The sequence below is a fragment of the Schistocerca piceifrons genome, chromosome 10 (genome assembly GCF_021461385.2).
Source record: "Schistocerca piceifrons isolate TAMUIC-IGC-003096 chromosome 10, iqSchPice1.1, whole genome shotgun sequence".
Classification (NCBI taxonomy): domain Eukaryota; kingdom Metazoa; phylum Arthropoda; class Insecta; order Orthoptera; family Acrididae; genus Schistocerca; species Schistocerca piceifrons.
The window spans coordinates 21,601,978-21,627,965 of record NC_060147.1 but is presented as its reverse complement, the minus strand read 5'-3'; the positions used below and the strand labels follow the sequence as shown (position 1 = coordinate 21,627,965).

At 41.6% G+C, this 25,988-nt stretch overlaps 1 protein-coding gene across 1 annotated transcript in view; it reads left to right on the top strand.

Moving 5' to 3' along the window:
* The window catches only part of LOC124719041 (vacuolar protein sorting-associated protein 13), a 447,369-nt gene that overhangs the window by 50,448 nt on the left and 370,933 nt on the right, over positions 1 to 25,988 (top strand). The window contains exons 12-15 of the mRNA XM_047244711.1: positions 3,555 to 3,726; positions 11,412 to 11,564; positions 14,911 to 15,091; positions 23,720 to 23,909. Coding sequence (XP_047100667.1) covers positions 3,555 to 3,726; positions 11,412 to 11,564; positions 14,911 to 15,091; positions 23,720 to 23,909 — 696 coding nt within the window. The remainder of the gene's footprint in view (positions 1 to 3,554; positions 3,727 to 11,411; positions 11,565 to 14,910; positions 15,092 to 23,719; positions 23,910 to 25,988) is intronic.

Here is a 25,988-nt window from a genome sequence, read left to right as displayed (position 1 = left end):
GGCCGTCAGTAGTTCTAATGGAATGTTGTCTACTCCCGGGGCCTTGTTTCGACTCAGGTCTTTTGGTGCTCTGTCAAACTCTTCATGCAGTATTGTATCCCCATTTCATCTTCATCTACATCCTCTTCCATTTCCATAATATTGCCCTTGTATAGACCCTCTATATACTCCTTCCACCTTTCTGCTTTCCCTTCTTTGCTTAGAACTGGGTTTCCATCTGAGCTGTTGATATTCGTACAAGTGGTCCTCTTTTCTCCAAAGGTCTCTTTAATTTTCCTCTAGGCAGTATCTATCTTACCCCTCATGAGATAAGCCTCTACATCCTTACATTTGTCCTCTAGCCATCTCTGCTTAGCCATTTTGCACTTCCTGTCGATCTCATTTTTGAGACGTTTGTATTCCTTTTTGCCTGTTTCATTTACTGCATTTTTATATTTTCTCCTTTCATCAACTAAATTCAATATTTCTTCTGTTACCCAAGGATTTTTACTACCCCTTGTCTTTTTACCTACTTGATCCTCTGCCGCCTTCACTACTTCATCCCTCAAAGCTACCCATTCTTCTTCTGCTGTATTTCTTTCCCCCATTCCTGTCAATTGTTACCTTATGCTCTCCCTGAAACTCTGTACAACATCTGGTTCTTTCAGTTGATCCAGGTCCCATCTCCTTAAATTCCCTCCTTTTTGCAGTTTCTTCAGTTTTAATCTACAGTTCATAACCAATAGGTTTTGGTCAGTGTCCACATCTGCCCCTGGAAGTGTCTTACAATTTAAAACCTGGTTCCTAAATCTCTGTCTTGCCATTATATAATCTATCTTAAACCTGTCAGTATCTCCAGGCTTCTTCCATGTATACAACCTTCTTTTATGATTCTTGAACCAAGTGTTAGCTATGATTAAGTTATGCTCTGTGCAAAATTCTACCAGATGGCTCCCTCTTTAATTTCGTACCCCCAATCCATATTCATCTACTTCGTTTCCTTCTCTCCCTTTTCCTAATCTTGAATTCCAGTCACCCATGACTATTAAATTTTTGTCTGCCTTCACTATCTGAATAATTTCTTTTATCTTATCATACGTTTCTTCAATTTCTTCGTCATCTGCAGAGCTAGTTGGCATATAAACTTGTACTATTATAGTAGGCATGGCTTTCATGTCTATCTTGGCCACAATAATGTGTTCACTATGCTGTTTGTAGTAGCTTACCCACAATCCTATTTTTTTTTTATTCATTATTAAACCTACTCCTGCATTGCCCCTATTTGATTTTGTGTTCCTTAGGGTTGCAGAAATGAGGGATATATCTTCCTGAATTATATGCCTCCTTTCCACAACCCTTCTTGCCTCGACCTTCACTAGTCCCTGCCCTCCACCTTCCTATCCCGCTCCTTGCTCCCACTTCAGTACTTCATACACTTTCTGTCCCACCAATGAATTGACTAGTCTTTTTTCCTTTTCTGCTTCCCTCGTCTTCTCCCCTGCCCCTCAGCACAGCCTCTCAACACTGCATTAACACCACTGTCCTGTCTGCACCACATCTGTGCATGCTTCTACAGACGGGACAACACACCTTCCCCCACCATTACCCTGCTCCCCAGAGACTGCTGCTCACCTCAGATGCAGTCCCATTTTAGTCCCAGTCCCAGAGAGAGTTCGGGAGAGGAGTCTGAAACAAGAACATGTGGATGTCAGCTTTTAAAATGTGCAAGTGCAGTTCTCTTGATGCCAACAGAACAGCCAGATTAATTAAAGGACAATGGAAGTATACATCAAATATTTTTACTATGGTGATCCAATTTATATCTCATATGTAGGTTTTACCACTAGGATTTATTACAGCATACTTCAAGTGGTGGGCGAAGAGGCAAGGGTGACCAATTTTCTGTTTGTGTGTAATGTTGAGCAAAGCACAAAAGTATGCATATTTTGGTGGCGGTTGTCGACATTACAGATATGGGACAGCCTTACATGTAGGCTGAGACAGTTTAAATTGGTAGTCTCTGTTACTAAATTGGTGAAATTTGCCCAGATGACACTGTTGTCTGCTTCGGTAAGGCAATAGGAAGAAACAAGCTCCTTTAAATTGACAGGATTTTGTAAATATGATACCACATTTGTGTTTGTGTTTCTTTTTTGGAAGGAAGGACTTTGTCAGAAAGCTTAAATCTTTCAGCAGTCTTTCCTATTGTGCCTGTCTGCGACTCAACATCTTCTCTATGCAGGGGAATTCAAATAAACTACCTTCCAGCGTTCTAATTTCCAAATTGTTATATTATTTCATACTGTTACCTCTGTTATCAGTACGCAGGGGCCTCAAGATGCCGTAGTAAATCTCCGAAACAGGTAGCCAAATAATATAACAGTTTGGAAATTAGACAGCTGAAAGGTGTTTGATTTAACATACTGTACTGAACAGCAGAGTCCCGCAACCATCTCTGAAAAGATGAACATGCAGACATCTCCTCTATGTGGTGAATAGCACTCTATCTGTTCTATTTTGTTGTTATTTTGGACTTTCCATAGTTTAATACTAACTCTGTCCGAAATATTAATCTGTGCCATTCAATATGTCCTCAAAACTGTATCATTGTAAGACACATGGTTCAGGAGATATAGAAAAATCAACATTGAACTATGGAAAATCCAGGATGGAATGAAGCAATATAATGAAAAGGATAGTTGCTACTCACCATATAGCAGTGATAATGAGTCGCAGAAAGACACAACGAAAAGTCTCTTGGAAAGTTAGCTTTTGGCCACCAAGCACTTTGTCAAAAGTAGATAACATACACACACGCACACTCTCACACAAACGCCACACACGCGCACGCAAAACCACAGTCTCTGTCGGCTAGAGCGAGTCTCGTGCTTGATGGCCACAAGCTAATTTTATGACAGTCTTTTTGTTGCACCTTTCTGGGCTCAGCATGTCCCCCGGATGGTGATATAAACATTGAGCTGTCTGAGAAACTAGCTTCTGCTCAAAATGGAGCACGAATTACCCAGACTATACTCATCCATTGTTTTGTAATGAGAGCACTTGACAACTTCCAACAATCTTTAAACATAATTTCTAATGTTCCCTAAACTTTTTCTCACTTCCATGCTTAACATCAAATATTTAATGCACTCAGTTATTTGTAAAGTAATCGGAAGTTTGAAACTGTTATACATAGGAGTTTGATTCTTTAAAGAAATGGAGGTTCGGTGGTGCTTCCTATTCTGAATCAGCTGCATAGAAAGCACACTGCAAAACAAATTCATCTTGGTCTTGCTACAGTTTTTTCATACAATTTTTGGAAAGTAATTAACTATAAAAGAAATGGTGCCTGAGAAATATAGCATCTAATCATAATGATAAAATCTATTTTAATTATATATCCATTCTGATCTGCTGCTAACTACATATAGACTAGAAACTGTAATCATTGTAGTATGAAGCTAGCAGGCTACCTTTTGACAGACATTCATAATGTATATGAGTTTTCACACTTGTGTGTTATACTAGGATAACTATCTTTCTAATTCTGAAAGTAAAACTGTCTGTCTTTTCAGGCGGGAAGGTTGCCCTTCTAAATGTGTTGTTCGAAACGAATCCTCTGGACGGAAGGTGCGACCAGCGTATCCACGTCAGTTCGAGACCCCTGCAAGTCGTGTACGATGCATCGACAATTAATAAACTGGCGGACGTCTTCAAGCCTCCAGCAGAGTCGAATGCTATTTCCCAGTAAGTTTACCCTACGTTGTACAAATAAAGTGTTTGTTCTCTTCCTGTTTTGAAAATAACACTTTTCTGCCAATTACATGGAAAAAATCATATCTATTTCTCCTTTATATTAAGTACATTGAGACATACTTACTTCTACTTTACATATAAACATAGAGGTGTGTGAGGAAAGTAGATAGGCTGACAACACTGTGAGCAATCTGGCAATGCTGTGTTGTTCTGCTCGTGTAGGCTGGGATGTTCATCCCTTCCAGATGCTCAGTTTGAGTTTCAGCTCCGTGCAGCCGTCTCATGATTTTTGAGAATTCCATCAGTGGAGTTGTGTTTTTGCCGTGTATTATGAAAATGAAAGAGCAGAATTTAGAGTGATGTTATGCAGTCAAGTTTAACATAAAACTTGGAAAAATGCATGAGTGTGATCTTTAAAAAATTGAAACAGGCCTAAGGGGGACATTATCTATCAAAAGCACAAGGTTTTTTCTGGTACAAATCATTTTTGAAGGGTGAGAACATGTTGAAGATGAACCTTGCTTCAACGTAAAAACAATGCTGATGTGATTTTTTTTATTTTCAGTTTTTTTAATTTTTTTTATTTTGCCACTTGGAGTATTGTGCATAAAGAATTTGTTCCTCCAGGACAAACTGTCAACTAAGTGATTTGCATAGATGTCCATGATAGGCTCAGGAAAAGGATTGAGGCCAGGAGGATTATGGGAGTGGGCAGTTGGAATATCACTTTAGGAGGGGTGGGAAGAGTCATGGGTAGGATGTCCGTCGTTTTTGGGCACGATGATACAGTACTAGAAAAGGACATTGTTCAGTAACTGCAGTCTGTGGTAGTATTGGATGATGATGATGATGATGATGATGATGATGATGATGATGATGAGGTGCTTTTTTTCTGCTGGTTCTTGGATGTAGGGGAGGACAAGGAGTGTGTGAAGACACAGTGTGGGAGGTAATGGTGCTTGTCTGTGAAGGCCTCAGGCATACTGGGCAGTGGCTCATCAGTCTAGGTATGCCATCTTGGCCAGGCTGAAAAGGAGCGTTTTTTTTTTTTTTTTTTTTTTTTTTTTTTTTTTTTTTTTTTTTTTTTTTTTTTGGGTAGGGTGGCAGTTGTCAAAATGCTTTTATTGTTTAATATAGCCACAAGTAGGATGGAGCCATCAGAAGGATGGAGGTCACCGTCTGGTGGGAAGGTGGCACGTTGGGCTGTGGGGGACTTGGTGAGGGAGAAGGTGTTGAGGTTTTGGAGGAACGAGTAGAGGTTTTATTGGACCTCAGTCCAGATGTTGAAGATGAAGCAGACCAAGATTTGGGAATTTGGTAGGCTAGGAAAGTTTACTCTAGATGGTGGATATATAGATTGGCACAGGGGGTGAGGGCGGGGGGGGGGGGGGGGGGGGGGTTATGCGGGTGCCCACTGCTGTGCTATAGTCTTGTTTGTATACCTTCTCCTCAAAGGAAAAGTAATTGTGTACGTGGATATAATTTGTAAGATGTATAAGGAATCGGACAGTGCATTTGAAGTCAGAAGGGTGTACTGAGAGATGTCTTCCACCTAAAGCCCGTTTGGCGCTGTCCCCAACAATCAGTTTTTCCTATCCGGTAAGTCTCCCCTGACCTGAGGTTCTGGGTGACTTCTAAACTGTAGCCTTTACCCTAAACCTCTCCAGTCCTTTTCCTTCACCCCTCTTCCTTCCCCTTCAACTCTTCTGCCATAAGATGGAGCCACTGTCTCCGAAAGCTTATGCGTGCGCGCGCACCTGCTGGCGCTTGGTGAGTAGATTTTTTTATCTGTCTGTTTACATTATAATGAGAGAGAGTATTAGATAGCAGCAAGGCCGTGGCCATGAAAGATGTGGTTCATAAGAGGTGATATAATCAGTGACGAGTAGGGATCCAGGACGTAAAGGGGTGGGAGTGGTGAAGAGTCAGCGAAGGAAGTGCTTAGTATCTTTGATATTAGATGCTAGGCTCTGGGCAATTGTTGGAATTGTTTTGACAAGAGCAGAAATTCCTTTCCCGGGCATACAGTAATTGGCTACAATGGGCTGTCAAAGATTGTCAGGTGTATGGATTTTATGAAGCACGTAGAAGCTGCCCCTACTCCTCATCACAGTCGGAGTGTGCTGGCTCTTCATCTCGTATATTCTAAGAAATAAGAAGACGGGCATCAGTTCCTCGCTTTTAACATATGCCTTCAAACAAAAGCTATCAAATTTATAATGTGCATTACTATTAAATGAAACTATATGGTTGCAGAGACCTATCTAAGTCTCAGACATCTATGATGTGTGTATTCTGACTGAAATGACAAACAAAAATTTGTACAAAGACTGGGATTCAATCCTGGGACTCCTGCTCACTAGGTATGAGGTGCATTCAAGTTCTAAGGCCTCCGATTTTTTTTCTCCGGACTGGAAAGAGATAGAAACATGCGCATTATTTTAAAATGAGGCCGCGTTCGTTGTCAATACGTCCCAGAGATGGCAGCACCGTATGGCAGATGGAATTTTACCGCCAGCGGGAGGAATGAGAACTGTTTTAAATACTTAAAATGGCGATGTTTTCCTTACTTGAACAGCGTGCAATCATTTGTTTTCTGAATTTGCGTGGTGTGAAACCAATTGAAATTCATCGACAATTGAAGGAGACATGTGGTGATGGAGTTATGGATGTGTCGAAAGTGCGTTCCTGGGAGCAACAGTTTAATGAAGGCAGAACATCGTGTGACAACAAACCGAAACAACCTCGGGCTCGCACACGATCGAGAAAGTGGAGAGAATTGTTTTGGGGGATCGCCAAATGACTGTTCAACAGATCGCCTCCAGAGTTGGCATTTCTGTGGGTTCTGTGCACACAATCCTGGATGATGACCTGAAAATGCGAAAAGTGTCATTCAGGTGGTGCTGACGGACGACCACACGGCTGCCCATGTGGCATGTTGCCGAGCAATGTTGACGCGCAACAACAGCACGAATGGGACTTTCTTTTCGTCGGTTGTGATAATGGATGATACGTGGATGCCATTTTTCAATCGAGAAGTGGAAGCACACAGATTCACCGCCACCAAAAAAATTTCGGGTAACCGCCAGTGCTGAAAAAATGGTGTCCATGTTCTGGGACAGCGAGGGCGTAATCCTTACCCATTGCGTTCCAAAGGGCACTACGGTAACAGGTGCATCCAACGAAAATGTTTTGAAGAACAAATTCCTTCCTGCACTGCAACAAAAACGTCCGGGAAGGGCTGCGCGTGTGCTGTTTCACCGAGACAACGCACCCGCACATCGAGCTAATGTTACGCAACAGTTTCTTCGTGATAACAACTTTGAAGTGATACCTCATGCTCCCTACTCACCTGACCTGGCTGCTAGTGACTTTTGGCTTTTTCCAACAATGAAAGACACTGTCCGTGGCCGCACATTCACCAGCCGTGCTGCTATTGCCTCAGCGATTTTCCAGTGGTCAAAACAGACTCCTAAAGAAACCTTCGCCGCTGCCATGGAATCATGGCGTCAGCATTGTGAAAAATGTGTACGTCTGCAGGGCGATTATGTCGAGAAGTAATGCCAGTTTCATCGATTTCGGGTGAGTAGTTAATTAGAAAAAAAAATCGGAGGCCTTAGAACTTGAATGCACCTCGTAGATGTGCTGACTGCTACACCATCCCGGCACAGTGGCTTTGCACAGCTGCACTGAGTACCCTAGCACGCTTTCCTTCTCAGTCCAAATTCCCATTCACACCTCAGCCTATTTGATATTCCCCCTAATTTGAAACAACATTGCAGAGGCTCTACAGCTGTTATTGGGGTAGCATCTCAGTATTAAATGAAGCAAAGGATCCAGTCTGAAACCCAGTCATAGGTACTTTAATAAAATGAAACTATACGGTTACAGAGACCTTGTCAAGTCTCAGACATCTATGACGAGACCTGAAAAGGTCTTTGTAACCGTATGTAATGTAATTGATAGATAAAGAGATCTACTCACAAAGCTGTGGCAGAAGAAAATTTGGAGAGGTTTAGGAAAAGGGGTAGAGTTCAGAAAAGTCACCCAGAACCCCCGGACGAGGGAGACTTAACAGGATTGGGTGAGAAATTTCATTTGATTAAAGCACCTATACCAAGGTGTCGGGCAGCCTCACCCGTTTTGTTTCACAGTGAGCTGCTATTCGAATATAGTTGGAGAGCCTCTTCAATGTTGTTGGAGTTTAGGGGGCATACCAAGTGGCTGAGGCATGAATGGGAATATGCTTTGAGGAGTGAGGCGTGCTAGTGTTCATTGTGCAGTATTGGAAAGCCACTGTGCTGGAGGGGCATAGTGGTTAGCCCATCTGCCTAGTGAGCAGGAGAGCCCAATTGTAATCCTGGCCTAAGTAAAACTTTTCATTCATCACTTCAGTCTCAGTATATTGCATTACTATTGTTATTGTGTAACAAATGTGTCTGTGCAGAGGGCTGGGGAGGGCGGTGGGTACGGGGGGTTGATTACGTGAAAAATGAAACAAAAAATATACAGTCTCCAAACACCCACCCTATGGAAAAAGGAAAAAAAGGACCCTAACAGAAGGGTCTACGCATAGAGATGAAGCATAACTGACCTTTTTTGAGACCTAAGTGCTTCACCGTACTTAACTCTTCAACCTTTGGAAATGACAGCAGCCACTACATAGATGAGGCATTGAACAGCAGACACACCTTTAATACTAGATGGTTAGAATTTTAGCTATCATACAACTCCTCGCGCACATGTACCCACTGTCATAGCAGGCGATCACATTTAACAATAAACTTCTAGTTTCCTAGCTGTCAAAGTCTCATAAATGTGGACTTTTCATTGTTTGATTTTGTGCAACAAGTACATGTATTTGTACCAATTCCTTGTCCATTGCCTCTATGCAGTACCTCTCCATCTATTACTTGCTTTTTCTCTACGTTCCCTGTCAGTAGCCAGTACATGGTTTCTTTCCTTTGTATCTGGAGATCTGCACAGTGTGGTCCCAAGATTAATAGTATGAATTGTACTGGAATTCATAAACACCCGTAAGTTATAAAATTGCTTGCTCTGTATTTCTTGCAGTAACTTTACTAGCTCTCATTGCCTCAGTTTTTGTACCAAGATAGACACTGGCTACGAACAGAAGTATGAAGGTCATTTGGAAAGTAAAGAACATTTTTTTCTACAGAAACTTCTGTTTATATAATTAAACAAAACAGTATTTTACATACAATTTGGTACTCAAGCTACTTTTCAACATAGTCACCATCCAAATTTAGGCTATTTTTTATACCATTTTGTCAGCTTTTCTGTGCCTTCGGCATACTAAGTTGCTGCCAAGTTGTTGAACCACTTATTAACAGTTTCTTTAAATTCGTCGCCTCTTCTGTAGCATTGTCCACTCAAAAAATCTCTCAGTTTGGGGAATAGGTGATAATCACTTGGGGCTAAATCCAGACTGTATGGTGAATGTTAAAACATTTCCCAATGAAACTGCTGAAGCAAGTCTTGTGTCAATCATGATGAACATGGATGTGCATTATTGTGAAGGAGGAGACTGCACTGGTTAGCATTCCACGCTTTTTGTTTTTAATCATGTGGTGAACTCATTGAAGCAGCTGACAATAGGCCACTGCCTTTATGGTCCCACCTTGAGGCATGTAGTTGATGAGCAGGACACGCTTCCGATCCCAAAACACCGTACCATTAATCTTTCTGGTGCTCGACATTAGTTTTGCTTTTTTCGTTTCATTGACAATTGCGAATGATGCCATTCCACTGATTGGCACTTTGTTTCTTGTGTGAAATGTGATATCAAAGTCTCATCACAAGTGACAATGTGATTTAAAAATACACCACCATCCTTTTCTTAGTGACTGAGAAATGTCAATGTAACTGTCATTCATTTGTTTTTGTGTTCATCCAACAGAATTCGACAAACCCACCCGGCACACACATTTTTTATACATCAAATCTGCACCGACAATCGCATACGACACAGTTCTTGAACTGTCTGGAAAAAATGAGTGCGGTCCACTAATTGTGAAATGTCTGTCTTACATTTTTATTTCAGTCCTTACTTAGAGTCTGTCAGTCATCACTGAGGGCCAGCTCAAGCAATATTTGTCGTGAAAATTCTTCCGTTTGCCATTAAGCATGACACACCTCTTCTGATCTGATGCTTACTTCATCACATTACCATAAACCTCAGTTGGTCCCGACTGACTGACTGACTGACTGACTGACTGGTTCACTCACTCACCATTACCCAGTCCAAACTACTAAGGATAGAAATTTGAAATTTGCAGAGGGTGTTGCTCTTATACTGTAGGTGCCATTTAAGAGGGAATTTTTGAAAATTCCACCCCGAATGTGGTGAAATGGGGGTGAAAGGTTTTTTTGAAAGATGTCGCTATTGAGGCAATTTTTAAGTTAGACCTACAAAAATTGGTATTTGATTTCTCATCAGAAATGAAGAAATGTGTGTTTCAGCATTTTTGGAAATTTAACCAAATGGAGGTGAAATAGTGGGTGAAAATTTTTTAAAAATGAATCATTGATAAAGAAATAATAAAATATTTTTAATGCTACATCAACAAAAATTTCTATTTGCCTTCTCTATTAAAGTAAAAAAAAAAAAAATGCATTTCACTGTTTTTGGAAATTCAACTGCTAAGGGGGTGAAATGTTTTATGAAAATAATTCACTATGAAAGCATTTTAAAAGCTGGCTATTTGAAAATTAGTATTTGGCTTATTGCTTGGAAATGAAAACATAAGTGTTTCACTGTTTTGGTAAATTAAACCCGTAAAGGGTATAAATAGAGCCAGACTGATTCAGTGACTTATCATCTCCTGACCCAAACCACCAAGGATAGAAACTTAAGTGCAGACCATACAGTCTACACGAATGAAGCAGTGTGCACCATAAGCAAGTCTGTCTGCAAATTTTAGTGGGCTGCGGTTTTTGCATGTTTAAAAAGTGGATGACACTGCACACCTCACACTTAGCGAGACTGTCAGTTCACTCACATTTTAATGTCCCATAGCTAAGCAGTATGTAACGGTACTGGATTGTAGCTGCTGCCAAACTGAAGCGGATGAGTACTGAGGTCATTGGTCGGTTGGTGGTGGTGGTGGTTCAAATGGCTCTGAGCACTATAGGACTTAACATCTATGGTCATCAGTCCCCTAGAACTTAGAACTACTTAAACCTAATTAACCTAAGGACATCACACAACACCCAGTCATCACGAGGCAGAGAAAATCCCTGACCCCGACGGGAATCGAACCCGGAAATCCGGGCGCGGGAAGCGAGAACACTACCGCACGACCACGAGCTGCGGACGGTGGTGGTGGTGGTGGTGGTGGTGGTGGTGGTGGTTGGATGCGCCACATGCCGAAACAAAATGTTCTTTACCTTCTGAATGAACCTTGTACTGACAGATAGTGGTGGATGGATTCCTGTACTGAATGGTTGCAATACAAAAATCTTATGCATATAGTCTGAGGACTAAGTCTTAATATTTGACAATAACTCTTTGTTTCACAACATCGTGCTTGTAACATGTACAAGATGTTTTTCAGAATGGAGGAATGTGAGCTGTGAAATTAAACAGAAGTTAGAATATAGTTCACATTGTAGACTTTATGCCAAACACAAACTTATTACTGTTTTTCCTCCAGATTGCAGGCTGCAGCCGAGTCTCGACTGTCAGAGCTGAAGGAGATGTCAGCCACGGGTCTGCAGTATGCCATTGAGAAGCACACCGTTCTCGATCTCAAGGTGGACTTCATGGCATCGTACATTCTCATCCCTTACAGTGGTACATATAGGGGGTGAGTGTTGCGCCTGCCACATCCTTGTTGAGTAATGTTACAATTGTGGTACTGAGTAATGCTACAAATGCAGTACTAACAGCAGCAGCAATTGCTTTCTTTGTGTTTCGGCCCACAGACAGCAGACATCGATAAAAAAGGCATTGGTATCTCTCTGTGCTCAATTTCCTCTTTAACTCAGAAATGTTGTTGTTGTTGATGTTGTTGTGGTCTTCAGTCTTTAGACTGGTTTGATGCGGTTCTCCATGCTACTCTGACCTGTGCCAGCTTCATCTCCCAGTACCTACTGCAGCCTACATCCTTCTGAATCTGCTTAGTGTATTCATCTCTTGGTCTCCCTCTACGATTTTTACCCTCCACGCTGCCCTCCAATACTAAATTGGTGATCCCTTGATGCCTCAGAACATGTCCTACCAACCGATCCCTTCTTCTAGTCAAGTTGTGCCACAAACTTCTCTTCTCCCCAATCCTATTCACTACCTCCTCATTAGTTATGTGATCTACACATCTAATCTTCAGCATTATTCTGTAGCACCACATTTCGAAAGCTTCTATTCTCTTCTTGTCCAAACTATTTATCGTCCATGTTTCACTTCCATACATGGCCACACTCCATACAAATACTTTCAGAAACGATTTCCTGACACTTAAATCTATATTCGATGTTAACAAATTTCTCTTCTACAGAAACGCTTTCCTTGCCATTGCCAGTCTACATTTTATATCCTCTCTACTTCGACCATCATCAGTTATTTTACTCCCTAAATAGCAAAACTCCTTTACTACTTTAAGTGTCTCATTTCCTAATCTAATTCCCTCAGCATCACCCGACTTAATTGGACGACATTTCATTATTCTCGTTTTGCTTTTGTTGATGTTCATCTTATATCCTCCTTTCAAGACACTGTCCATTCCATTCCACTGCTCTTCCAAGTCCTTTGCTGTCTCTGACAGAATTACAATGTCATCGGTGAACCTCAAAGGTTTTATTATTTCTCCATGGATTTTAATACCTACTCCGAATTTTTCTTTTGTTTCCTTCACTGCTTGCTCAATATAAAGATTGAATAGCATCGGGGATAGGCTACAACCCTGTCTCACTCCCTTCCCAACAACTGCTTCCCTTTCATGTCCCTCGACTCTTATAACTGCCATCTGGTTTCTGTACAAATTGTAAATAGCCTTTCGCTCCCTGTATTTTACCCCTGCCACCTTCAGAATTTGAAAGAGAGTATTCCAGTCAACATTGTCAAAAGCTTTCTCTAAATCTACAAATGCTAGAAATGTAGGTTTGCCTTTCCTTAATCTTTCTTTAAGTAAGTCGTAGGGTCAGTATTGCCTCACGTGTTCCAATATTTCTACGGAATCCTAACTGATCTTCCCTGAAGTCAGCTTCTAACAGTTTTTCCATTCGTCCGTAAGGAATTCGCGTTAGTATTTTGCAGCTTTGACTTATTAAACTGATAGTTTGGTAATTTTCACATCTGTCAACACCTGCTTTCTTTGGGATTGGAATTATTATATTCTTCTTGAAGTCTGAGGGTATTTCGCCTGTCTCATACATCTTGCTCACCAGGTGGTAGAGTTTCGTCAAGACTGGCTCTCCCAAGGCCGTCAGTAGTTCTAATGGAATGTTGTCTACTCTCGGGGTCTTGTTTCGACTCAGATCTTTCAGTATCTGTCAAACTCTTCATGCAGTATCATATCTCCCATTTCATCTTCATCTACATCTACTCAGAAATAAGCCAGTAAAATTACCTGTAATTCTTGATTATTGTTATATTTGTAAAGGACATTCGTATGAGACCTCGTACTGAATGGAACTGGCAGTCAACACTTATTTGCAATATGTTGGTGAATTCCTCCCCTCCCCATCTTCTTCCCCCTGTATGATGGCTACACGCAGGTAAGAATATAGACTGCCACACCTTGTGTTTCCTCTGCTCCATCCTTTTGCTCCCTCTTATTTGTCCTCGACTCTTAACATCCCTGTATTTTCTTAAGAGAGTAAAATCCTTCATATATCACTGACACATCCCACTTTGTAACAGTTTTCTTCAAAAAGCACAGAGAAATTATGCTCCAGCTCACTAAATGCGAGTAAAGTGTGGCTCTTGTCCAATGGTAATGGACAGAGCTGATTCGTTTACTGGAAAACTGGATTACAACCCGAAACATAGGCTCTATGGAAGTAAAGTTCTGTGAGACAAAGCAAAAAAGTTTTTTTTTTCTTAGTTTATACGATATACAGTGGTTCACCAAGAACCCCCAGTTTAATTATTTAAAATTAATTGTAACTTTAAAGCGTAATCTTAGAAAATTGTTCCCTTTTATTGTAGTACTGTATTAGGGCTTTGCCTGCGTGTGTGTTCGACACATGTATTGAATGCTGCTCTCTATGCCTCCACCTCTTCCTCCCTGTCCACTTTATTCTCCCACTTCTAATGCCCATCTTTTTCTCCCCCTCTCTTTGTCTATTTCCTCCACCCTCTATTCTGGCCATGTCTTCCTGCACCTCCCTCCAACCAGATCCTACCCCACTCCCACTGACCATATCCTGCCCCTGCCTTCTAACTATATCCTCCTCCTCCTCCTCGACCTCTTTCTCAACTTCCACCTGCCTCATGTGTCCCCAATTCCTCCCTTCTCTGTCCATTCCCTCATTTCCTCCTCTATGCATCTCGGCTATATTCATTGGCACATGTTGCCCATTGCCACGGCAATACCTTTCCACAGCCCTCGTGCAGGGCAGGCTACGCATGACAAGTTTGAAAAATCATTTACTTTCCCCTGACGCAAAGTGGGCCGATAAAACAGGCCGATACTATTCCAACACAAAATGCCTGTCGTGAAGGACAGCCAACATGTTCGGGCCCAGAAAGCCTTTTCTTGCCCCTGACATATAGGCTGCCCCACAAAGCAGGTTGATTTGGTAGGCCAATACAATTACCACACAACATGAATGTCGTACAGGGCAGTCAATATGCCAGGGGCTGGAAGAAATATGTTTTTACCTGTAATTTTGTTCCTATTGGAGCTAGGAGGTTAAAAGCATACAGTACTGATACTTATAAGGTCTGGTGTCTCTATGCCAAATTTGGTTAAAATCGGTCCAGGTGTTTGGCGCGCGCGCGCGCGCGCGCGCGCGCGCGCGCGTGTGTGTGTGCGCGTGTGTGTGTGTGTGTGTGTGTGTGTGTGTGTGCTGAGCGAAAATCCTAGTGTTTGTTTATTGGAGAAGTAGTTATTACTTTTATTACTTTTTAATTGATTGACTATTTGAGTTATTTAGTTGGCAGTTATGAAACTTGAAACAGTTCATGTGGCCTGACTAAATTCTTTGTTGTAGAAATGAAGACTTGCTGGTACTTGACCTCGGTAGCTTCACTATGGCGTCTATCACACGGGACCCGTCATCCAAGCAGACGGTTCAAGAGCTGCATTCCCAGGGCACAGCCGAGGAAGAAATAATGCAGGCCATCCTCTCGCAAAGCTACGACAAATTTAAAATAGAGCTGAAGGATGTGCAGGTAAAGCAGTGTTTCCTTTAATGTTAACAATAAATTGAGCAATCTGTTACGGCAATGATGTGGTGTTGTGGTCTTAACTCGGAAAGTAGGTTTTGTTGCAGCTCTCCTTGGTAGTGTAATATGTACCTGTAGCTTCATCTCTGTATAACTGTTGCATCCTACATCCACTTGAAACTGCTTAATTGAGATACATTCCCTCCCCCCCTCACCAAAGTGACTATCTTTGACCCCTCAGGATGTGTGCTGTCAAACAATCCCTTCTTTTACTCCTATTGTGCTATTAACTTCTTTTCTTCCCTATCCATTGCTTTACTTAATCACTTATCCAAGGTACCCATCTGACCATCAGTATTCTTTTGTAACACTACATTTCAGAAGCTTCTATTCCCTTCTTTGTAGATGCAGTTGTTTCATAGTAGGCTCTGTGGAATGGTCTGTTCAGTTACCAGGCAAATTCCAAAGGGCTTAAAAGTGGCGTTAGTGTCGTATGTTAGACCTACAGGGGTGGACAAAAATATGAAAACCAAAAAAACAAAACGCATTACCATGCCTAATGTTGTTGTTATGGTCTTCAGTCCTGAGACTGGTTTGATGCAGCTCTCCATGCTACTCTATTCTGTGCAAGCTTCATCATCTCCCAGTACCTACTGCAACCTACATCCTTCTGAATCTGCTTAGTGTATTCATCTCTCGGTCTCCCTCTACGATTTTTACCCTACACGCTGCCCTCCAATACTAAATTGGTGATCCCTTGATGCCTCAGAACATGCCCTACCAACCTATCCCTTCTTCTAGTCAAGTTGTGCCACAAACTTTTTTTCTCCCCAATCCTATTCAATACCTCCTCATTAGTTATGTAATCTACCCACCTAATCTTCAACATTCTTCTGTAGCACCACATTTCGAAAGCTTCTATTATCTTCTTGTCCAAACTGTTTATCGTCCATGTTTCACTTCCATACATGGCTACACTCCATACAAATACTTTCAGAAACGACTTCCTGACATTTAAATGTCTACTTGATGTTAGCAAATTTCTCTTCTTCAGAAACGCTTTCCTTGCAATTGCCAGTCTTCATTTTATATCCTCTCTACTTCGACCGTCACCAGTTATTTTGCTCCCCAAATAGCAAAACTCCTTTACTACTTTAAGTGTCTCATTTCCTAATTTAATACCCTCAGCATCACCTGACTTAATTAGAGTACATTCCATTATCCTCATTTTAGTTTTGTTGATGTTCATCTGATATCCTTCTTTCAAGACACTGTCCATTCCATTCAGCTGCTCTTCCAGGTCCTTTGCTGTCTCTGACAGAATTACGATGTCATCAGCGAACCTCAGTTTTTATTTCTTCTCCATGGATTTTAATTCGTACTGTGAATTTTTCTTTTGTTTCTTTTACTGCTTGCTCAATATACAGATTGAATAACATCGGGGAGAGGCTACAACCCTGTCTCATTCCCTTCCCAACCACTGCTTCCCTTTCATGTCCCTCGACTCTTGTAACTGCCATCTGGTTTCTGTACAAATTGTAAATAGCCTTTCGCTCCCTGTATTTTACCCCTGCCACCTTCATTATTTGAAAGAGAGTATTCCAGTCAACATTGTCAAAAGCTTTCTCCAATCTAGCATTTGTAGACCATCCCTAATACAGTGTAGGAAAACTGGTGGCATTCAAAACATCTTCCAGTTGTTTCAGAATGGATAAATACAGTCCTCTGTGATTTTCAAGCTGTCTTACACCATTCCCACTGTAAAATAGTGGCAAGTCAGGTGATGATGGCGGAGGTGGATAGCAATTGTGTGCCCTTCTCTCCAAATCAGACCACAAAGTCTCAGTAATATTCAAATCATGTAACTGTGATGGCCGTGGGTATGCAACAATTCATCACTGTGCTCACAAAACCAGTCCTGGGCGATTCGAGCTGTGTGAACAGGGGCTCTGTCATCTTGGAACACATCATCACCATTGTGGAGCAAATATTGTAGCATCAGGTGGACCTGTTCACCCAAAATGGTCACACAATCCTTGGCAGTAATGCAGTCTTATAATCATGGGGCCCATGGAATACCATGATATGGCTGCCTGAATGTTACCAAATCCCTGCCATGTTTCACTCTTGGGTTGTAAACTTTTGCACAAGTTCGAAACAATGTGGAACAAGACTCATCCATACAAATGACATTCTTCCATTGCCCCATAGTCCATGTTTTATGGTTCTGGTATCTTGCTTTTCTGCTGTGGCTATTTGCATAATTGGTGAGTGGTGGTGAATTACAGCTCACCCTGCAGTTCATTACATTTGGAATTCCCTTCATGTTGTTTTGCTGCTGACAAGGTTTGTAAGTGTGACATTCAGCTCTGCAGATTGCAGCTGTCGTCTTCTTATTTTTCATCAGAATTCTCTTCAGTGACCATCCGTCATGATCATTCAACCCACACTTTTGTTCGTATTGTGACTTAACAGATGATGTTTATCCTCTTTCCCTCTATACAGTATACAGGGTGTTACAAAAAGGTATGGCCAAACTTTCAAGAAACATTCCTAACACACAAAGAAAGAAAATATGTTATGCGGATATGTGTCCGGAAATGCTTACTTTCCATGTTAGACCTCATTTTATTATGTCTCTTCAAATCACATTACTCATGGATTGGAGACACACAGCAACAGAACGTACCAGCGTGGCTGTAAACACTTCGTTACAGGAAATGTTCAAAATGTCTTCCGTTAGCGAGGATACATGCATCCACCCTCCGTCGCATGGAATCCCTGATGCGCTGATACAGCCCTGGAGAATGGCATATTGTATCACAGCCGTCCACCATATGAGCATGAAGAGTCTCTACATTTGGTACCGGGGTTGCGTAGACAAGAGCTTCCAAATGCCCCCATAAATGAAAGTCAAGAGGGTTGAGGTCAGGAGAGCGTGGAGGCCACGGAATTGGTCAGTCTCTACCAATCCAAAGGTCACCGAATCTGTTGTTGAGAAGTGTACGAACACTTCGACTGAAATGTGCAGGAGCTCCATCGTGCATGAACCACATGTTGTGTCGTACTTGTAAAAGCACATGTTCTAGCAGCACAGGTAGAGTATCCTGTATGAAATCATGATAACGTGCTCCATTGAGCGTAGGCGGAAGAACATGGGACCCAATCGAGACGTCACCAACAATGCCTGCCCAAACGTTCACAGAAAATCTGTGTCGATGACGTGATTGCACAATTGCGTGCAGATTCTCGTCAGCCCACACATGTTGATTGTGAAAATTTACAATTTGATCACGTTGGAATGAAGCCTCATCTGTAAAGAGAACATTTGCACTGGAATGACGATTGACACAGTGTCGGATGAACCATTCGCAGAAGTGTACCCGTGGAGGCCAATCAGCTGCTGATAGTGCCTGCACACGCTGTACATGGTAGGGAAACAACTGGTTCTCCCGTAGCACTCTCCATACCGTGACGTGGTCAACGTTACCTTGTACAACAGCAACTTCTCTGATACAGACATTAGGGTTATCGTCAACTGCACGAAGAATTGCCTCGTACATTGCAGCTGTCCTCGTCATTCTAGGTGTTCCCCAGTCTCAAGTCATAGGCTGGAATGTTCCATGCTCCCTAAGACGCCGGTCAATTGCTTCGAACGTCTTACTGTCGGGACACCTTCGTTCTGGAAATCTGTCTCGGTACAAACGTGCAGCACCACGGCTATTGCCCTGTGCTAATCCATACATCAAATGGGCATCTGCCAACTCCGCATTTGTAAACATTGCACTGACTGCAAAACGACGTTCGTGATGAACAGTAACCTGTTGATGCTACGTACTGATGTGCTTGATGCTAGTACTGTAGAGCAATGAGTCGCATGTCAACACAAGCACCGAAGTCAACATTACCTTCCTTCAATTGGGCCAACTGGCGGTGAATCGAGGAAGTACAGTACATACTGACGAAACTAAAATGAGCTCTAACATGGAAATTAAGCTTTTTTGGACACATGTCCACATATCTTTTCTTTATTTGTTTCTGAGGAATGTTTCCTGAAAGTTTGGCCGTACCTTTTTGTAACACCCTGTATATCTTTGATGCAGTGCTGCTTGAATACCAATCACTTCGGCTCGCTTGATTACGGAAGCACTTGCCAAATGAGCATCAACATTTTGTTCACTTTCAGAGTCATGTGGCTCTGATGTAATGCACTCACAACTACTCAGAACGTTATTCTGACCATGACTGACACTTGCATCGTATCGAGAATATTGCACGGGTGCTGTTCCTCATCAGATGAAACAGCACAACTTGTAGTCTTGTCAAGCATCCATTTTTATGTTCGAGCATGCATTTTTCACGGGGTTTCCATATTTTTTTCAACCGTTAAGTGGTATACAGTGCACTCAAGAAGATACCCTCAAGATTAAATATTCAAGAAGTAGAGGGAGAATATTTTACTGCGGGAGAGGTAACAAATTTTTGTGCAACTTTATCGGAATGAACACTGAGAGACTGAACTAAATATTCTTGAATGTCTCCCGAGTGAAAGTGGCTGCTTGAGATTCGGATGTATGCTTCAGTGGTACGTTATCTGGGACACTCCTAAATTCAAAATTCTACTACAAAATATCATTTAATTATCGTAAGACCATTTAGTAAAACCTGGATAAATTACATAGGAAAAATATTTACAGTGGGAAGATAAATAGCTTTTTAGAAACAGAGGAAAGGAAGTGAATTAGCTAATAAAGTTAATTTGTGCTGCTGAATTGTGCCTCGTACAGAAAAATAAATCACAAAAATATTCATTAACGGTTTGTGATATTTATATGTGCAAAAATCCATTTTTTCCCTTAAATAAAAAGCTGTACACAATGCATAGTTGTGAAATTTTGTGTATCAGCATGATCTGCAATGAGTATCCTTTATTAATTAGGAGAAAAGTTTCCTTTCTTTGCACAAGGGAAAAACTTGAAATTTTCAGTATAAAAATAAGCTACTGTTTGAAGGTGGGATTAAGCCCAAAACAAGTTGAAATTGCTTTTAATAGAATTTCTTATTATTATTTCTGCTTCTACATTTACACTCTGCAACGCATCCATACTGTGTTTTAGTTGGTACCTTGTGTATCACAACTATTTAGTCACCTTTTCTTTTATCTATTTACAAGGAAACTTTGGTGAGCACAATCATTGATAAGCTTCTGTAAAATATCAGAGATCTCTAAATTTACTGTTATGTTTATTTTTTGATATATGTGTGGGATCAAGTGAAATTTTGGTTCAGTTTTTGTACAATGGAGATTTTCAGAGTTTTAACAGTACAGCCCTATGCTACACACCACCTCTTGTGGCGTTTGTTACTGAACTTGGTCTAACATCTCTGTGAGGCTGTCATGCTGACTGAACAAGCTCGTGACAAAATTTGGAACAATTCTCTGAGCCTTCCGTATCTTGTCTGATCTCTTACACTCTAAAAGGGCTTAGGTTGACAAGCAATATTTTAGAAGTGGTTGTGGTGTTCCCAGGGGTTTGGTGTATGGTTTCTGTTAGTTAAATTGTTAGCTGAATATTCTTCTCTCTATTTGAGGAACATCAAAGGCAGTCCTGCTTTTTTCCAGCATGATGAAGCTATGTACCAATGTCTCCTCAGTTACTGCCTCATTTTATATAGCTTTTATAAAAGAATGCGATGGACCCACAATGTGGTATGGTATCGGTGTTAAATCTCCTGTGTGCAATATGTAACCCTCTTATATTTGGTGTTAAAATTACCTTTGATCGCATTCCTTGATATTTGCTGAGGGGGACCTGCTTTTCAGTGCCTCCTAGCAACTTAACAGGACGACTACTCCTGAGGCCTGGTTAGGTGCTAAAAGAGAGCATTAATTGTCTTCTGCGCTATTTGAATGTCATAAACAACTGTGCTTTAAACCTTTCTTTTGCAACAACACTGTCATTTACGACACAGTCTCGTATACTAAGTGGGTTGACATGTTGTCTGAAACATATGTAGCATGGACAGGATCAAGGCAAGAACTATATATTAACACAAGCCAATTGGACAGACAGTCCGTATGTCATGTTGCCCAGTGTGTGTTCATCGGAGGGGAGGGTATCATCTGGAGTGCCCCAGGGAAGTGTGGTAGGTCCGCTGTTGTTTTCTATCTACATAAATGATCTTTTGGATAGGGTGGACAGCAATGTGCGGCTATTTGCTGATGATGCTGTGGTGTACAGGAAGGTGTCGTCGTTGAGTGACTGTAGGTGGATACGAGATGACTTGGACAGGATTTGTGATTGGTGTAAAGAATGGCAGTTAACTCTAAATATAGATAAATGTAAATCAATGCAGATGAATAAGAGAAAGAATCCTGTAACGTTTGAATACTCCATTAGTAGTGTAGCGCTCGACAGTCACGTCGATTAAATATTTGGGCGTAACATTGCAGAGCGATATGAAGTGGGACAAGCATGTAATGGCAGTCGTGGGGAAGGCGGATTAGTCGTCTTCGGTTCATTGGTAGAATTTTGGGAAGATGTGGTTCATCTGTAAAGGAGACCGCTTATAAAACACTAATGCGACCTATTCTTGAGTACTGCTCGAGTGTTTGGGATCCCTATCAGTTCGGATCGAGGGAGGACATAGAAGCAATTCAGAGGCAGGCTGCTAGATTTGTTACTGGTAGGTTTGATCATCACGCGAGTGTTACGGAAATGCTTCAGGAACTCGGGTGGGAGTCTCTAGAGGAAAGGAGGCGTTCTTTTCGTGAATTGCTACTGAGGAAATTTAGAGAACCAACATTTGAGGCTGACTGCAGTACAATTTTACTGCCGCCAACTTACATTTCGCGCAAAAACCACAAAGATAAGAGAGATTAGGGCTCATACATAGACACATAGGCAGTCATTTTTCCCTCGTACTGTTCGGGAGTGGAACAGGGAGAGATGATGCTACTTGTGGTACGAGGTACCCTTCGCCACACACCGTATGGTGGATTGCAGAGAATGTATGTAGATACAGATGTAGATGTAGCCGTGACATTCCTTCTTTGTCTTTCCTCCTTGTCTTCTAAACACCTTCAAAGTGTGACACTTAGGAACAAGTGGGCCCACAGAGCAGCAGACACACTCGCTCAACATTCCGCATTGTAAAATGATGGGTTCGAGCCATTCTCCTATCTGCACGTATCGTAATAATACCTCCCACACTGGAAAGTCCTTACTACTAAACTTCATGAACATCATTTATTGTTGGGGCAGGTTGGAACTGGGACATGCCATCTTAAAAATGTTGTGTCACATCCCATTACACTTCAACAGCTATGCAACTGTGTCATTTGCTGGACTTGTCTGCTTTTGATTTTTATCTGTAGGGATATTTAAAAGGAAAAATTTTCAAAAATAACACACGCAAAGTTACTGAAACAGTCAGTCTGACAGTTATGCAAATATGGATAGTATTGTAGGGTGAGCATTTTCAACTGTATGTTAGAATTTTTGAAAGTATTTTCTGATTTAAACAGTTTTCTACAGTGTGTTTCACAATGTTTTGACAATTTCAAATTTGAATAACACATGCTAAAAACAAGATACAGCGATGGTGGCACTGTCTGTTAGTCGTGTGGAATGTCAAGTTTTATCCTGTATACAGGTAAATAGTCAAGTCATACTGGTTGAAGCAACTGTGTGTTTATGGTGGAGTGCTATTTTTGCTAGGGGAAATCTGTCGTGCACGTGAAATGTGCCATTCCTGAGCATTTCAAGATTTAGTTGGGAAATCAAATTCCTGGTCATGGAACAATATTGAATTGGGTGAGACACTTCCACGAAACTGCCAGCGCATTGAATTGAAAGTCGACCAGACCTTGCAAAACTGTCTGAACTCCAGAGAACATTGAATGTTGGTGTAGTCATTTACAGACAAGCCCTTGTCATTCATTACGAAAATGTGCTCAAACGCTGAAGATTTTAGTGGCGTCCACTCGTCGCACATTCCGATGTGATCTACATTATCATCCGCACAATTAATGGTGAAATTTCCAGGATTCCTCCAGCAGTTATGAAAGATGTGTTCAAAAACTGAGTGAAACGCCTCAAGTGTTGTATAGCTAGGAATGGTTGTCATTTGTCTGAAGTATTTCATAAGAATATAATAGAGGGAAGGGAAAAATATATTAAAAACAAAGATTCCGTGACTAACCAAACTGGAAAGTGCTGGTAGATACACACACACACACACACACACACACACACACACACACACATATACAGACACCCCCTAAGGTAAGTCTTTCCGCTCCCGGGATTGGAATGACTCTGTACCCTCTCCCTTAAAACCCACATCCTTTCGTCTTTCCCCCTTTTTTTTGTGTCTATCAACATACCAGCATTTTCTCATTTGGGAAGTATTTCATAAGTTAACTTTAATCAATATTGTACCTTTTGTGTAAAATCTCAGCTTTGTTTCACAATTAGTTTGTCTGGTATTCAAATTTGAAATTGTCCAAACATTGTGAAAGATGCTATATAACTGAGTCTGATAGTGTTGATACTGGGCTGCTTTTCTCGTGTATGTTCCGTGTAATGCTTACACACTGAAGTATATCCTCATTTCCATCTGCGGTTTCAGATACTGGTGGCACTGGCAGGTGAACCGTGGAAAGACGTCATAGACAAAAACAACAAGAGCTCGGTGATGCACTTGCTGCACCCGACGACGCTGCAGGTGAACCTGGACAAGTGTCTCATCACAGACGACCCGCGGCTGCCCAAGCTCAAAGTCTCGGCCCAGCTGCCCAGCGTCTCACTCAACGTGACAGGTAATGGCTGCGCTTGTGGACTGGATAGGCAACAAAGTAGAGTGATAATGAGTTAACTAAAAATCTGTGGGAGAGTTCTTCTAGAATGTAAGTACTGTTGGGTTAAAGGAGACCACTCGCTGAAAAGCAGAGGCACTGAGTTGTCGGTAGGCAGAAACAAAAGAAGGAAAACATGCTAGCTTCTGAAGCTATTTTTTGACAAGCTAAAGTACACACGCACGTGCACACATCTATGCCCCTATATGGTGCCAGTTAGACTGACAGTGCCATTGCTATAGCAGAGGAAGTCAGTATAAAGTAAAACCTGTCCTCCTCATTCTGTCCAGTAAGTATCTCTTGACACGCAGTTCTACGTGACTCCCAAAATCTACCCCTTTTCCTAAACCTCTCCAGTACTTTACCTTCACCCCTCTGCCTTCCCCTTCTGCCAGATGAAGGAGCCACTGGCTCCAAAAGCTTGCATAAGTATAACGTTCTTTTAAATGGGTGTTCTGCTGCCATTTGGTGAGTACATTTTTTTATCTATCCAATAACAGTACAAAGGCATGGATATTTGTAGGGAAATATACATTGTTGGCTGGAATAGCTGTGGCTCGTATGCAGGGTGAACATTAATAAAACTAACAAACTGCGGGGATGAATTCTTGACTGTAAATGGAGGAAAAACGTCGTTTGAATGTGTATGCAGAAATGAAACATTGTCACTGTAGATGGTGCTGACAAGCGAAAGTTCGTCTGACCACGTGCCGTGTGTTCCTTGTGTATTGCAGGCTGTGTGAACGATGCAGCATCCTGTGAGCAGCAGGGTGGTCCTGTATTCGTGTCAGAAACAAGCCGAGGTAGTATTTGTGTATGGCCGAGCAGATGGAAGCAGTCAAGAGGCGGTGTGTCATGTAGAACCTGGTCCTCCACATCTGTTGTATGCACAGTCCAGCAACTTCCCTGCACATTCATCTGTCTAAAAGGACCCACGATCACACAGATAACCAGAAAAGTCTCGAAATGTTGTGTGATGTGTCTGTGAGGGTACTTCTTTTTGTATAACCGTGCTGCCCCTGATTGTTTCCATCTGCTTAGTGTAGTGGTTATTAAAAAAGAAAAAGAGAAGAAAGGAAAAGGTTGAAAATGTGGGATGAAATCGTGAATAAAAAGGGGTTTCTAAAATTGTTAATGACCATGAAAAAGGGAAAGAATGAAATACAAGTCGGACTTCGTATTACAGAAAAGTTATCGGACTTCGTGATTCAGAAAAGCTATTGTTGGGGTGGTCCTTGTGGCGTTTCTGAGCAAAAGTCAAAACAATTTCCACTACAAAAATTATTTGAAAGAGAGCAGAGAATAACAAAATGTGATTAACAGGGGGAAATGGCGTAGATAAGAATTCATTCTTTACCACGTTAACATGTCTTCTCTTGTGCGGCGTCCAGGTCTTGTCCTCCAAAAATTGCCTGTTTCATTTCTGCGCGAAAAGTCGTAGCTGCTCCGAAATTTTGCAGTCGTCCAGGAATCACTAATTTATACAAATCAAAACCATCTTGGTATTGAATGCAATTTATTTTATGTTGCTACTTCCATCCTCCGAATTTCATACCAACTTCCACAATACGTCTGCACATCAATGAGTTTTTTCGTCTTAATCCGACCACGACTAGCTAATAAGTAAGTTTATATATTTTCTCTGCCATCGAGCGCTCATACAGCTGCGATGGTATAATTTATATCTGAGGGAACGAGTGTAGCGCGGCGAAATTCAAAGTCCCGCTACATTAGTCGTACACAAACAAACACCATCTCCCCTTGTTATCGAAATGGATACTGGACCATTCTGATACTTACAGTATGCTGCATCAATCATACAGCCTGCAACAGACAAGGAACATGCAGCATGTGGTCAGAGGAACCTTCATTTGTCAGTACCATATTCTGTGGCAATGATGCATTTCTGGACACATGTTCATAGGCCCTCTTTTTCCTCTATTTTCGCCGGCCTGTATGGCCATGCGGTTCTAGGCACTTCAGTCTGGAGCCGCGCGACCGCTACGGTCGCAGGTTCGAATCCTGCCTCGGGCATGGATGTGT